At 43.1% G+C, this 16,335-nt stretch overlaps 1 protein-coding gene across 3 annotated transcripts in view; it reads left to right on the forward strand.

Annotated features, from left to right (window-relative positions):
- The first annotated feature begins 2,199 nt into the window (after positions 1-2,199).
- LOC139538258 (rab GTPase-activating protein 1-like) overlaps positions 2,200-16,335 on the forward strand; it is a 175,538-nt gene continuing 161,402 nt past the window's right edge. For 2 of the 3 annotated variants that reach the window (XM_071340109.1, XM_071340116.1), the window contains exons 1-2: positions 2,204-2,468; positions 14,279-14,486. In XM_071340109.1, coding sequence (XP_071196210.1) covers positions 14,331-14,486 — 156 coding nt within the window. In that variant the 5' untranslated portion in view covers positions 2,204-2,468; positions 14,279-14,330. Of the gene's footprint in view, positions 2,469-14,278; positions 14,487-16,335 lie in introns of all 3 variants that reach the window. The other variant, XM_071340122.1, reaches the window with a different exon arrangement.

Below are 16,335 nucleotides of genomic sequence, written 5' to 3' on the forward strand. Positions count from 1 at the left end.
TGGCTTCTGATTAAATACAATTTTCACAGAACTGCTTGTTGCAATTTCGATGAGGCGCTCTTGTTTAGATATTGGTAAGTGGACTGGAGACAGGGCATGAAAGGGATAACGAATCCAGTTGTTTGTGTCATCCGTTTCAAGAAAGTACCTGTGTAATTGCGCACCCAACTCACTCAAGTGCTTCGCTATATCACATTTGACATTGTCCGTAAGCTTGAGTTAATTTGAACACAAAAAATCATACAACGATGGAAAGACCTGTGTGTTGTCCTTGTTAATGCAGACAGAGAAGAGCTCCAACTTTTTAATCACAGCCTCAATTTTGTCCGCACTTTGAATATAGTTGCGGAGAGTCCCTGTAATCATAGATTCAGATCATTCAGGTGAGAAAAAACATCACCCAGATAGGCCAGTCGTGTGAGAAACTCGTCATCATGCAAGCGGTCAGACAAGTGAAAATGATGGTCAGTAAAGAAATCTTTAAACTCGTCTCTCAATAAAATAAAAACATGTCAATACTTTGCCCCTTGAAAACCAGCGCACTTCTGTATGTTGTAAAAGCGTGACATGGTCGCTGCCCATATCATTGCATAGTGCAGAAAATACACGAGAGTTCAGGGGCCTTGCTTTAACAAAGTTAACCATTTTCACTGTAGTGTCCAAAACGTCTTTCAAGCTGTCAGGCATTCCCTTGGCAGCAAGAGCCTCTCGGTGGATGCTGCAGTGTATCCAAGTGGCGTCAGGAGCAACTGCTTGCAGGCGCGTTACCACTCCACTATGTCTCCCTGTCATGGCTTTTGCGCCATCAGTACAGATACCAACACATCTTGACCACCAAAGTCCATTTGATGTCACAAAGCTGTCCAGTACTTTAAAAATATCCTCTCCTGTTATCCTAGTTTCCAGTGGTTTACAGAAGAGGATGTCTTCCTTAATTGACCCTCCTTAAACGTAACAGACATATACCAGGAGCTGTGCCAGGCCCGCCACGTCTGTTGACTCATCCAACTGTAACGCATAGAATTCACTGGCTTGTATGCAAAGCAGTAATTGTTTCAAAACATCTCCTGCCATGTCACTGATGCATCGTGAAACAGTGTTGTTTGATGAAGGCATTGTCTGTTTTTTTTTTTTGCCTTTTCCCCCAGCATTGTCCCAGTCATATCCGCAGCAGCAGGAAGAATTAAGTCCTCTACAATAGTATGGGGCTTGCCTGTCCTAGCCACACGGTAGCTCACCATATAAGATGCTTCTAGCCCCTTCTTATTAATGGTATATGTTGCTTTAATACATGTCTTACTACTCAAAAGTCGTCTTAATTTTCGCTCAAAAAACTCCTGGGGCTTATTTTCAAATTGGCATGTTTTGTTGCTAAATGTCTGCGCAGAGTGAAGGTTTCAACGAGTTGTGAGATAGTACTTTGTACATATAACACACTGTGGCTGAGGAAAGGGACTACTCCCAATATAAGTGAACCCCAAATCAATGTAGTACTCATCATATTTGCGCCTCTTCGATGGACCATCGTCCCTGTCTGTTGTTCGCAAGGGGGCAGTAGCTCTTCGGCTGCTTCAGATTCAAAACTGTCAGTGTCCATGCTAGCTGAGCTAACAACAAATGTAGAATTACTGATGCTAGCATTGGATGTGCTCGTGGAAGCAGAACAACTTGTGTCGTCAATAGGTGCAGGTGTAGTACTGCTGGTAGTAGCAGTACTATCAGTAGAGCTGGTATGTGTCTCTATGGACGTGGGCCTTACTTTTTTTGAACCATTTATCAATTTTCGAGCAAACAGAATGAGTAGCGGCTACGTTTGGCTTCATACCGACCGTTAGTGGAATTCCCGCTGGAAAGTAACAGATAATGTGATTGGATATTAATTATTTGACTAGGCTACCTGTATTTGACATTGTATTGTTATTTCGCAGAACACTAGATGGTTTCATTTTATTTTATTATTTTTGTAAAATAAATGTTTTTATGTGAATAATATTTTTATTCGGCAGACCCCAGTTTGGGAATACCTGATTGTAGATAACGTTTAATTGGGTTTGGGGGGAGGGTGGAGGGTGTGGTAGAAGTTGATTGATCGTACATTCCAACACAGTAGGTGGCGACAAGAAGAACCATATGTTCATCATCCACATTTTCTGGTGATGCACTGTCTGATCTTCACCACATGTTCACGGGGCCATTACTGGTATGCCTGAATCCTATGCAGAATACTTATTTGACACTTCATTCGATTTTTCTCAGACACTCAGTGCCTCTTAATTTTCTCAAATAGACTTAAAAAAAATATATTTTGCACGGCTACACTTTGACAACTAGGGCATTGTACTGCGCATGCGCCGTTACCGTGGGGTTTGGGTTCTGTTTACAGAAAGAATGGTGTTGCAGAAGTAGCAAGCTAACTTGTGCAATGTTATGTCAACCGTCTTTGGAATAAAACACAATTGTGGACACAGGTAAGATATTCGACACTTACATGCATATTTGTTTTCAATAAATATGTTGTCTCCTTTGAACAGGATAATTTGAAGCTAATGCGTCTGTTGTTAGATTGCTAGCTCCGACAGTGCAGTGGGCTGCTGGACGAACGTCAACGTTCAAGGCTTGTGCATCACTATGAAGGCCAAGTTTTGCGAAAGGATTTATCACAGATTTTGTTATATTTGGTTTTATGTCCAAACTAGACAGTAGCTAGTCAGTAACGTTAGCTAGTTAGATATATAACGTTAGTGTTCTTTCAATTTAAGTTGGCTGGAGAAAGCAGTTAGGTAGCTAACGCGTTAGTTAGGCTAGCGGGGCTATCTGCTAACTAGAGGTAATGCTGGTTATTTTTCTCGGTAACTATCTATCTACGTTAGCTAGTTAACTTAGCTCTACCCAGGCAGCTACTGTACAGTATATTGCACTCAATCGTGTGTTAGATGGGCGTTTAGCTAACGTTATTTGTTTGCAGATCAAATAATCGTGCTAACCTTACGTTAGCGTTATTTACAAATGAAGGGGACTAAAAAGATAGCTACGTTAGCTAGTTGCTTGGTATTAAATTCCATAATCGGCATTGGCAGATGAATAGTTTGCCAGCTAGCTGGTGGCCCCCTGATGACTAACAAATTACATCAGGGTACCCGCATAGCGGTAGTCATGGCAACGTAGCCAGACCAGGTGAGCTTTGTTCACTCATCTGAAATACAAGCAGCAGTCGACAAAACAACTATGCAGCTTGTCACGCACCCTCCTCCCCATTATCCTGAACTATATTCAAATATTTGCATATAAACCTGCTTCGGGAGCCCCAGTGGAGGAAAGCTCTGTCCTAAAGTTGTATTTGATCAGTGTTTGGTGGAGTTGTTGTTGACAGTGTGCAGGTGTTTTGAATTCTATACCAGGCTGCAGAATTTCAGTAATTTTCCTTTGTGCAAATTAATATCTGGCCATGTAGCCTTGAATTGTGTTACTTCAGGTATAGATAAGCCTTACTGTTGTTGCATTGTTACCCCCTTGTCCAGTCAGCCTGGCAGTGGCATCTGTTGACAGCCAGGCATGGACAAGAGTCAGGTCATGACAGGACAAGGCTTTTCCCCAGAGAACTTTCACAGGTGGTACTCGGTGCAAATTGTACCTGCTGAACAAGGTAGTCAGGTGTTCGCCTGCAGGATGTCACCTGTGTGGATATAAGACACCTGTCCTTGTTCTCTATGCAGACAGACACATGGTGTGTGTACTGTTACTGTACCCCTGAAGTAGCTGAGCACACCACCTGGTCTTTCAGCTATGGGAAGGGAGTTTCAGTGTCAGTGTTGGCATGTGCTGTTCATTGATTGATTGTATTATGCAACCTTTCTTACAAGGAAAGGGTGTAGGCCAGACCAACACACAGATATGAGTAGAGATCTTCATGCCGTTTCTCAGTCTTCCACTTCCACATAATACAGTTTAGTAGCTTATGATGGGGAACTGTGTGTGTAGGATCCCTTTATGAATAGCCAGAAGTCACCCTAAGCCAGTCAAGCTTGTGCATGTGGCTGAGTTCTCTAGGTTCAAAATGAGATGGTTATCATTACCGGCACAATGTGATTCAGTGACTGTCACAGTCTCTCTCTGCCTCTCTCTTTCTCTCCCCCTCTCTTTCTTTTGTGCACTGCCACTCGTGACTTACTTGACTGTCCCAAGCTCAACTGTAACCCTGGTGTCTCTCTCTGTCTGTGTCTCTCTCGTTTTCTTTTTCTCACTGCCTTTGAAATCACTGCTGTAAATGTGGTTGAAACTAGCGGATATGCAAGCCTGACTGCTCACAGTCCCAGTCCCTGTCTTCCTCTAGTGAGATGAGAGGCACTTAGAGGAGGAGAGCTCAGCTGGCCTGGCAGGCCTTAAAGCAGCCAGTTCAACTGTAGGGAGAGCGACAGACAAGGGCACAAAGAGATAAGAGTCCCCCTGCAGCGCCGGGACTGAAGACACAGCTGACGACTGTTGAAAGGCTGTGGCAGCTGATTAGCCGAACTCTAGTAACCAAACTACTCCAGCAGCTGAACAGTGAGCAAAGCAGACCCTAGCCTAACTTCTCGAATACACTGACTGATGACCACTGAGAGGCTTTATTAACAGCCCAGCCAGTCATTTTTGTCAATATGTTGAACATCTAGAAATGTTAACATGGTCTCTCTGAAGGGATAGATAGATGGTGTTGTCATGGTGAGATACAGCTGACATGATAACAGCTAAGCCTACAGAACAGAAGACAGAAACTGGTTCTTGATGCATCAGCTTGGCAATCAGAATAACCCCCATTTGCTTTCTTCCCATATATGGATTCGAGAGTGAGACGGAGAGAGAGAGAGAGAGATAGTCCTAGGTCCTAGGGCTCTGTTCACAAACACAAACACACCCCACAGAGCCCCAGGACAACAGCACAATTAGACCCAACCAAATCATGAGAAAACAAAAAGATAATTACTTGACACATTGGAAAGAATTAACAAAAAAACAGAGCAAACTAGAATGCTATTTGGCCCTAAACAGAGAGTACACAGTGGCAGAATACCTGACCACTGTGACTGACCCAAACTTAAGGAAAGCTTTGACTATGTACAGACTCAGTGAGCATAGCCTTGCTATTGAGAAAGGCCGCCGTAGGCAGACATGGCTCTCAAGAGAAGACAGGCTATGTGCACACTGCCCACAAAATGAGGTGGAAACTGAGCTGCACTTCCTAACCTCCTGCCCAATGTATGACCATATTAGAGAGACATATTTCCCTCAGATTACACAGATCCACAAAGAATTCGAAAACAAATCCAATTTTGATAAACTCCCATATCTACTGGGTGAAATTCCACAGTGTGCCATCACAGCAGCAAGATTTGTGACCTGTTGCCACAAGAAAAGGGCAACCAGTGAAGAACAAACACCACTGTAAATACAACCCATATTTATGTTTATTTATTTTAACTTGTGTGCTTTAACCATTTGTACATTGTTACAACACTGCATATATATAATATGACATTTGTAATGTCTTTATTGTTTTGAAACTTCTGTATGTGTAATGTTTACTGTTCATTTTTATTGTTTATTTGACTTTTGTATATTACCTACCTCACTTGCTTTGGCAATGTTAACACATGTTTCCCATGCCAATAAAGCCCCTTGAATTGAATTGAATTGATAGATGTAGAGGAGAGACGGAGGGAAGAGACAGAGAGAGAGAGATAGATGTAGGGGAGAGACGGAGGGAAGAGACAGAGAGAGAGATAGATGTAGGGGAGAGACAGAGGGAAGAGACAGAGAGAGAGAGAGATAGATGTAGGAGAGACGAAGGGAAGAGAGATAGATGTAGGGGAGAGACAGAGGGAAGAGACAGACAGAGAGAGATAGATGTAGGGGAGAGACGAAGGGAAGAGAGATAGATGTAGGGGAGAGACAGAGGGAAGAGACAGACAGAGAGAGATAGATGTAGGGGAGAGACAGAGGGAAGAGACAGAGAGAGAGAGATGTAGGGGAGAGACGGAGGGAAGAGACAGAGAGAGAGAGGTAGATGTAGGGGAGAGACGGAGGGAAGAGAGATAGATGTAGGGGAGAGACAGAGGGAAGAGACAGAGAGAGAGAGATAGATGTAGGGGAGAGACGAAGGGAAGAGAGATAGATGTAGGGGAGAGACGGAGGGAAGAGACAGAGAGAGAGAGAGAGATGTAGGGGAGAGACGAAGGGAAGAGAGATAGATGTAGGGGAGAGACAGAGGGAAGAGACAGAGAGAGAGGTAGATGTAGGGGAGAGACGAAGGGAAGAGAGATAGATGTAGGGGAGAGACGGAGGGAAGAGACAGAGAGAGAGAGAGAGATAGATGTAGGGGAGAGACGGAGGGAAGAGACAGAGAGAGAGAGATAGATGTAGGGGAGAGATGAAGGGAAGAGAGATAAATGTAGGGGAGAGACGGAGGGAAGAGACAGAGAGAGAGAGATAGATGTAGGGGAGAGACGAAGGGAAGAGAGATAGATGTAGGGGAGAGACGAAGGGAAGAGAGATAGATGTAGGGGAGAGACGGAGGGAAGAGACAGAGAGAGAGAGATAGATGTAGGGGAGAGACGGAGGGAAGAGACAGAGAGAGAGAGGTAGATGTAGGGGAGAGACAGAGGGAAGAGACAGACAGAGAGAGATAGATGTAGGGGAGAGACGAAGGGAAGAGAGATAGATGTAGGGGAGAGACAGAGGGAAGAGACAGACAGAGAGAGATAGATGTAGGGGAGAGACAGAGAGAGAGAGAGATGTAGGGGAGAGACGGAGGGAAGAGACAGAGAGAGAGAGGTAGATGTAGGGGAGAGACGGAGGGAAGAGAGATAGATGTAGGGGAGAGACAGAGGGAAGAGACAGAGAGAGAGAGATAGATGTAGGGGAGAGACGAAGGGAAGAGAGATAGATGTAGGGGAGAGACGGAGGGAAGAGACAGAGAGAGAGAGAGAGATGTAGGGGAGAGACGAAGGGAAGAGAGATAGATGTAGGGGAGAGACAGAGGGAAGAGACAGAGAGAGAGGTAGATGTAGGGGAGAGACGAAGGGAAGAGAGATAGATGTAGGGGAGAGACGGAGGGAAGAGACAGAGAGAGAGAGAGAGATAGATTTAGGGGAGAGACGGAGGGAAGAGACAGAGAGAGAGAGATAGATGTAGGGGAGAGATGAAGGGAAGAGAGATAAATGTAGGGGAGAGACGGAGGGAAGAGACAGAGAGAGAGAGATAGATGTAGGGGAGAGACGAAGGGAAGAGAGATAGATGTAGGGGAGAGACGGAGGGAAGAGACAGAGAGAGAGAGATAGATGTAGGGGAGAGACGGAGGGAAGAGACAGAGAGAGAGAGGTAGATGTAGGGGAGAGACGGAGGGAAGAGACAGAGAGAGCGAGATAGATGTAGGGGAGAGACAGAGGGAAGAGAGATAGAGAGAGAGGTAGATGTAGGGGAGAGACGGAGGGAAGAGAGAGAGAGATAGATGTAGGGGAGAGACAGAGGGAAGAGACAGAGAGAGAGATAGATGTAGGGGAGAGACAGAGGGAAGAGACAGAGAGAGAGAGATAGATGTAGGGGAGAGACGAAGGGAGGAAACATCAGCAGCTTGTTTCAGTTCAGAGAGGGAGAGGGAGAGGGAGAGGGAGAGGGAAAGCCTTGACAAAACAGCCTTTATAAGGAGCTGGGAGCAGGGGAACAGAGCAGGGTGTCAGGGTGTGAGACACCAACATGAAACAACATCTTCTTGTGTAAATGTGTCAGTGCAACTATTAAAGTGGTTTGTTTTTTCAGTTTCAGCCAGTGTATCGTGTGTTCCAGTCTGATTGTCCGTTCATGCATGTGACTGTCTAACTGTCCCATACTTGGACCCCAGGAAGAGTAGCTGCTGCTCCTGTAAAAGCTAATGGGGATTTTAATAAACAAACATATACTGTGTGTGTTGAATTTCTGCCTGGGTGCATCTACAATATCTCCACAGATATTTCACCCGATGTATAAGTGTGAAGCATCCGGTTGGCGTTTCCACTCACTACCAGATATGGTGATGAGGAAGCCCAGTATCCGGCAGTGGGAGAAGATGGAGCCAGATGGATTTCACCCAAAGTGCCAGGATGAATTGAGTTATTGCACACGCACACTTTAGAGTAGGCGTTCCCTAATGGAAATATGCAATTAAATGCTAGAATGCGCCAATAGGATCTCACTAGCTTGTGCTTGGCTCTGCCCACCTCCTTGTTTGTTCTGCCCACTTTGATTAATTTGCTCCGATTGGAAACGACAGGATCTGGTCTATTTTGGGTTAGTTATTAAAATCTTTGGCGTCTATGTGTGTGACTTGAAAAGAATTAGGCACCGAGCCACTTTGTGTTCATTTTGAAGGAAGTGTTGTCAGTGTCTATGATGTAACAATGTGGTTGGTGAGTGGTGGTTATGCCTAGAGCCTTGTGTCCGAGACAATCATGTCACATGACTTGTGACAAACTGTTCCCTTGTTCTTTTTATATCAGATGGTCCAGCACCATCCTCAGACAATTGCTTTCATTGTTGGTGTAATTCTCAATTCTGGAAAGGCTCAAAATAAAGGTTAAAAGTGAGGTCATGATGGCCCTAAAATGCCATATGACCAGCCCCCTAGCTGTCCTAGAAAACCAAAGCTGCATCACATTTGGCTAAATTCAAGAAAGGAGTCTCAACAGCTCAGAATAAAAAACCCAACCATGCTTTACTTTCATGCATTTTTGAACTAGTCACCTGTTGAATCCAGAATGATGGTTTGTGCTGTTTGTGCCGTCATTTGGTTGAAGTACTTTGCATCTGCACTGTTCTTTCAGTAAATGTGTTTTTGTGGAAATTGTTCAATGTAGTCCTTGTGCACAGAGTTATATGGTTGGTTTAACTTTGCAATCATTGTTTTTTTGTTTGACATACATTTTAAAGTCTCAGTGTCACTCTGTTACTGTGGAATTGCCCCCTGTTGGATTTGAGTGTGTTATTGACATACTGTAAAGCACCTAGCCGTTGTCTTTGTGTGAACTGAACTCTTTTTAATTCCTCCATTATTGGGAAGGATCCAAGTATAGCTTGCTGTTTGGTTCCTGACCCTCCGCCAAAACCTTCTGGTGCGCTTTTCTTCCTGTTACATCCCTTCTCTTTCTCTGCTCTGTTTCCCTCCATTCTCCTTTTCCTTTACGTGTAGCTGGCATCTATCTACCTCCTCCCCTCTTCCTGCTAGAGAAATCAGCAGACATGTTAACCTGGCAGGCTGTGTGAGAAAAGGCTCCTTTCAAACATCACATGGCTTTCATTAGGCCTTCATTTGCTACCAGACTCAGAGGAATCAAATGGTGGGTCAGTTCCCTGGGGATCTTTGAAAGTGGTACTTAAGTTGTGTGACTTACATATTTCCCAGCAAATTAGCATGTAGGCCTAGTGTTTGAATATATTTGGGGCAATAATTCCTTGCTGGTCAAGTAAATATTAGTATTGGTTAGCGTAGGTATTACAGTCACAGCCCTGTTGTGATGGGGTGTCAGAGGGATCATGTGATGGGGTGTTAAAAATAAATTCAATAATAATATAGGACAAAACACACACCACGACAAGAGAGACAACACTACATAAAGAGAGACCTAAGATGACAACACAGCCTGGTAGCAAGACAACATGACAATAACATGATAGCAACACATGGCAGCAGCACAACATTGTAGCAGCACAAAACGTGGTACAAACATGGTTGGGCACAGACAACACTACAAATGGCAAGAAGGTAGAGACACCAATACATCACGCAAGTGACGGACCGCAGTCTGGACCCAGAACCGGATCAATACGGGCCGCGGTCCGGACCCAGAACCGGATCAATGCGGACTGCGGGTCCCGACTTAAAAATAATTAAACTTTTTTTTTTAGGAACTCATTCAGCCTTTCAACTTTCTGCTGTTGAGTTGTAATAGTAGAATGCAAAAGGTGCAATTTGTAAATGTTGTTGTGCCCTGGCAGTTTTCACTGACTGACCTTAGAGAGCACACATACAGTCAAACGTTTAGAACACCTACTCATTCAAGGGTTTTTCTTTATTTTTACTATTTTCTACATTATTGAATAATAGTGAAGATATCAAAACTGAAATAACACATGGAATCATGTAGTAACCAAAAAGATGTTAAACAATCCAAATATATTTTATATTTGAGATTTAAAAATATATAAAAATGACCTTTTATATAACTAGGCAAGTCAGTTAAGAACAAATTCTTATTTTCAATCTGCCTAGGAACAGTGGGTTAACTGCCTTGTTCAGGGGCAGAATGACAGATTTTTACCTTGTCAGCTCAGGGATTTGATCTAGCAACCTTCCGGTTACTGGCCCAACGCTCTAACCACTAGGCTACATGCTGCTCGAGATTCTTCAAAGTAGGAATGTTCCATTAGCAGGAAAACACCATGATCAAAAGTGACCGCAAAATGCAATTATGCATGTAATGCTTTTATTATAACGGTGCATTTTTATGGTGAAAATTATCTTCCCCAAACTTGAAACTCACATGCTGCTTATGAATGCCAGTTAGGCTCTACACCCCTTGTAAAGCGGATTAATGTGATTAATTTTAAGAAGTTATTTTGCCACTTTAGTTGTGATACAAACCTTATTAAAACATATAGGCCTATGGGCTAGGCTACATGAGGTGTGATACTAACCTTATTAAAACATATAGGCATATGGGCTAGGCTACATGAGGTGTGATACTAACCTTATTAAAACATATAGGCCTATGGGCTAGGCTACATGAGGTGTGTGACTAACCTTATTAAAACATATAGGCCTATGGGCTAGGCTACATGAGGTGTGTGACTAACCTTATTAAAACATATAGGCCTATGGGCTAGGCTACATGAGGTGTGTGACTAACCTTATTAAAACATATAGGCCTATGGGCTAGGCTACATGAGGTGTGTGACTAACCTTATTAAAACATATAGGCCTATGGGCTAGGCTACATGAGGTGTGTGACTAACCTTATTAAAACATATAGGCCTATGGGCTAGGCTACATGAGGTGTGTGACTAACCTTATTAAAACATATAGGCCTATGGGCTAGGCTACATGAGGTGTGATACTAACCTTATTAAAACATATAGGCCTATGGGCTAGGCTACATGAGGTGTGTGACTAACCTTATTAAAACATATAGGCCTATGGGCTAGGCTACATGAGGTGTGTGACTAACCTTATTAAAACATATAGGCCTATGGGCTAGGCTACATGAGGTGTGATACTAACCTTATTAAAACATATAGGCCTATGGGCTAGGCTACATGAGGTGTGTGACTAACCTTATTAAAACATATAGGCCTATGGGCTAGGCTACATGAGGTGTGTGACTAACTTTATTAAAACATATAGGCCTATGGGCTAGGCTACATGAGGTGTGATACTAACCTTATTAAAACATATAGGCCTATGGGCTAGGCTACATGAGGTGTGATACTAACCTTATTAAAACATATAGGCCTATGGGCTAGGCTACATGAGGTGTGATACTAACCTTATTAAAACATATAGGCCTATGGGCTAGGCTACATGAGGTGTGTGACTAACCTTATTAAAACATATAGGCCTATGGGCTAGGCTACATGAGGTGTGTGACTAACCTTATTAAAACATATAGGCCTATGGGCTAGGCTACATGAGGTGTGTGACTAACTTTATTAAAACATATAGGCCTATGGGCTAGGCTACATGAGGTGTGATACTAACCTTATTAAAACATATAGGCCTATGGGCTAGGCTACATGAGGTGTGATACTAACCTTATTAAAACATATAGGCCTATGGGCTAGGCTACATGAGGTGTGATACTAACCTTATTAAAACATATAGGCCTATGGGCTAGGCTACATGAGGTGTGTGACTAACCTTATTAAAACATATAGGCCTATGGGCTAGGCTACATGAGGTGTGTGACTAACCTTATTAAAACATATAGGCCTATGGGCTAGGCTACATGAGGTGTGATACTAACCTTATTAAAACATATAGGCCTATGGGCTAGGCTACATGAGGTGTGATACTAACCTTATTAAAACATATAGGCCTATGGGCTAGGCTACATGAGGTGTGTGACTATGATTTGAAACAAGTAGAAAAAAAGGCATTGTTTCTTATGTTGGGCATCATTCACAAGTGATAATATACAATTCACAAGTGATAGGCTAAAATTGTCACCCATCAAACTATTCTTGATTTAATCTTGTCTTTAAATATACTAAATAATATATGTGACATTTGTTTTGATTTAGAATGGACCATTACCAAGCACCTGTATCGAAGCAGGGGAAAAAATCCATGTCATCTATGCACTTAAATAGCAAATGGAGGCCGCTTTTCCCCGTGGTTTATTTTCATGCCAGCCAGGTAGGAATACTCCTGTTGTAAATGTAAGCAATGTGCTTAATATTTGGAGAGTTGAGAAATAAATATAGTAGTCCTAGCCTATAGAAAGCTGATAGGATTCTCCTCTTTTTAAGAGGCCATCACTCTGTTTTCTCCCGCAATTACATAGCCTATAGAAATGTTGTGCAACATGAGCTCTCATGAAGTGTTTGATTAGATTTCGATTACATTTGCATTGATGTCAGAGTCATTAGAGGGACAATAGAGTGCTGAGTACCAGGCAGTTTGGTAGGATACTAATGACCATCAGAGCTTGGAGAAGCCTAATTACCGTGACTAAATGGTCATGTGGAATTTAACTGCCTTTATGACTTGTGACCGCCAGTGTGGCGGTAATAAGGTCATACCGCAGCCCTGTTCATTTAAATGCATTCCAGGTGACTACCTCATGAAGCTGGTTGAGGGAATGTCAAGAGTGTGCAACGCTGTCATCAAGGCAAATTTAACATTTATTTAACTAGGCAAGTCAGCCAAAGGGTGAATACTTTGAAGAATATAAAATACATTCCATATGTGTTATTTCATAGTTTTGATGTCTTCACTATTATTCTACAATGTAGAAAATAGTAAAAATAAAGAAAAACCCTTGAATGAGTAGGTGTGTCCAAACTTTTGACTGGTACTGTAGTCTCTTAAGTTTTTTGTTTACTACACTGATAAATGGAAACATCTATCTGGACCTTTGCCTCCTAGGAAATGAGTGTGCAGGGCCTTCTCAAATAGTATTACAGAGTACTGGTGCTTTTGAACAGTCCTGCATTAAGATGAAGGTGAACCAAAGAACAGTCAATGTGTACAGTAAGCCTATCATAAGCTGCGTTTGTTTCTTATTTGAATATTGCCATGGAGATGATGAAGGCCAAATTTTACATTAAAGACATGCTCGGGAACTTTGGTAACAAGTAAGTTAATTTTTTATTTTTATTTGTTTTAAACCTCCCGATTTGGGCTGGATGTGTCAATGTGTAGTTCATACATGCATAATCTATGAGCATAATTACGGTCTTAACTCAATTATGTTTACTGTTAGCTGTGCGCCGCCATTTTCCCTACATTTTCCCCCAATGTGGCCCAGCCCCTTAGACATTCGAGTTCCAGCCAGTGACATTCAGCCCCTCGCCATTTGCGTGACACACAGCAGAGCGAGAGACAGAGCAATGACATGGTGCACATATCTGCATATATGTGATATAGTAAGCAATTTTCGTCTCCCACTTTTTTGGCTTGTGAGCATTACTTTCAGAACTAGTGGCTAAAAAGTATACAAAAGTACCAGTGAGTCTCTTTAACAGCACTACTGTGATGGAGGGGATGTTTCTGACAAGTGCACCTAGAGGCGTGCCCCGCCCATGTCCCAGCTTACCTCCCTCATATCCACACACACATTGGCTTTGTATTGTATGACACTTGATTTTGAATCACCATGGCTAAAACTGTACCTTGCGTTATGACAAGTTTTATATTATACTTTACTGAAATGAATGACTCAACTTTCAATGCAATATATGGATCTTGTTATTTTCTTCCTTCCCTCTGCTTTCTTTCTCCATTTCTCATCCACTTTCCTCTTTCTGCCTTTATCCTTCTCTCTCTCTCTCTCAAACGGTCCTTTTCCTCTTATTTCAACAAAAGGACTAGCTCACTGCTGCCACCATCAGGTGCTTATGTGTAACTGCACAAGCTCAACCTCAATGCTCCCTGTAGGAGTTCTTGATACTTCCCCTACCGTTTTTCTTGAGGTTAAATAATAAATGCTATTCACAATATCGGCCTCATTTCATCATTACTTTTATTTTTGTTTTTCCTTTTCCTTTCTAGGTGATTTTACTCATTTCCCCTCCATTCATGCGTCTGGCTTGGTTTAGCTGTCATGGATGACAAGGCCTCGGTGGGGAAAATTAGCGTGTCGTCCGACTCAGTGTCCACCCTGAACAGTGAGGACTTTGTGCTGGTGTCGCGGCTGGGGGACGACACCCCAGGCTCCTCCATTAATAACGGTAGCGATGACGAAAAGACAGGACTGAAGGTAAGACAAAAGAAAGAGTACCTAGGTGAGTGGACAGAACTCTAACGTGCCCGGGTCTAATTCACTCACAACCTTTCACCTTTAGCCTGGGTGCCAGTCTGTTGCTGCTCTCCAACTCTTTATGAAAATTGTCATGCCAAACATTGACAATGACAAGTGGAGTAGACATGCACTAACAGATCTGGGACCAGTCTACTTCCTTGGCCCCTACCTAACCCTGTGATGTTTGCACTGTCGATCTGAACTTCCTGGGTAGGTGGTGTAGGCCTAAGCAATGCAGTGATGGAGTTTTTTGAATGTAACATTTATTTTGACAAGGAGTCATGCTGAGACCAAGGTCTCTTTGACATATGAGCCCTGTAGTTACACAAATATGCACAAAAATATACACATCAATACACTATAAGTGATTGGGGACATTGTCCTGTGTAGGGTGCTGTCTTTCAGATGGGACGTTAAACGGGTGTCCTGACTCTCTGTGGTCACTAAAGATCCCATGGTACTTATCATAAGAGTAGGGGTGTTAACCCTGGTGTCCTGACTGTCTGTGGTCACTAAAGATCCCATGGTACTTATCATAAGAGTAGGGGTGTTAACCCTGGTGTCCTGACTCTCTGTGGTCACTAAAGATCCCATGGCACTTATCGTAAGAGTAGGGGTGTTAACCCTGGTGTCTTGACTCTCTGTGGTCACTAAAGATCCCATGGTACTTATCATAAGAGTAGGGGTGTTAACCCTGGTGTCCTGACTCTCTGTGGTCACTAAAGATCCCATGGTACTTATCATAAGAGTAGGGGTGTTAACCCTGGTGTCTTGACTCTCTGTGGTCACTAAAGATCCCATGGTACTTATCATAAGAGTAGGGGTGTTAACCCTGGTGTCCTGACTCTCTGTGGTCACTAAAGATCCCATGGTACTTATCATAAGAGTAGGGGTGTTAACCCTGGTGTCCTGACTCTGTGGTCACTAAAGATCCCATGGCACTTATCGTAAGAGTAGGGGTGTTAACCCTGGTGTCTTGACTCTCTGTGGTCACTAAAGATCCCATGGTACTTATCATAAGAGTAGGGGTGTTAACCCTGGTGTCCTGACTCTCTGTGGTCACTAAAGATCCCATGGTACTTATCATAAGAGTAGGGATGTTAACCCTGGTGTCCTGACTCTCTGTGGTCACTAAAGATCCCATGGCACTTATCGTAAGAGTAGGGGTGTTAACCCTGGTGTCTTGACTCTCTGTGGTCACTAAAGATCCCATGGTACTTATCATAAGAGTAGGGATGTTAACCCTGGTGTCCTGACTCTCTGTGGTCACTAAAGATCCCATGGCACTTATCATAAGAGTAGGGGTGTTAACCCTGGTGTCTTGACTCTCTGTGGTCACTAAAGATCCCATGGTACTTATCATAAGAGTAGGGGTGTTAACCCTGGTGTCCTGACTCTCTGTGGTCACTAAAGATCCCATGGTACTTATCATAAGAGTAGGGGTGTTAACCCTGGTGTCCTGACTCTCTGTGGTCACTAAAGATCCCATGGCACTTATCGTAAGAGTAGGGGTGTTAACCCCAGTGTCCTGGCTAAATTCCCAATCTGGCCCTCATACCATCATGGTCACTTAATCACCCCCCTCCTCTCCCCTGTAACTATTCCCCAGGTTGTTGCTGTAAATGAGAATGTGTTCTCAGTTAATATACCTGGTAAAATAAGGGTAAAATGAAAAAATACAACTATGAAAACTAAACAGAGATAATAAACAGAAGTATAGAAAGCCAACACATTCTTCAGTAGAAATGTCCTCAATGAGCCGTCTGAATTGCCCTAGAGGCACCAAATCATCACATTTGAGAGTTTT

This window comes from Salvelinus alpinus, chromosome 1 (genome assembly GCF_045679555.1).
Source record: "Salvelinus alpinus chromosome 1, SLU_Salpinus.1, whole genome shotgun sequence".
In the NCBI taxonomy this organism is placed as follows: domain Eukaryota; kingdom Metazoa; phylum Chordata; class Actinopteri; order Salmoniformes; family Salmonidae; genus Salvelinus; species Salvelinus alpinus.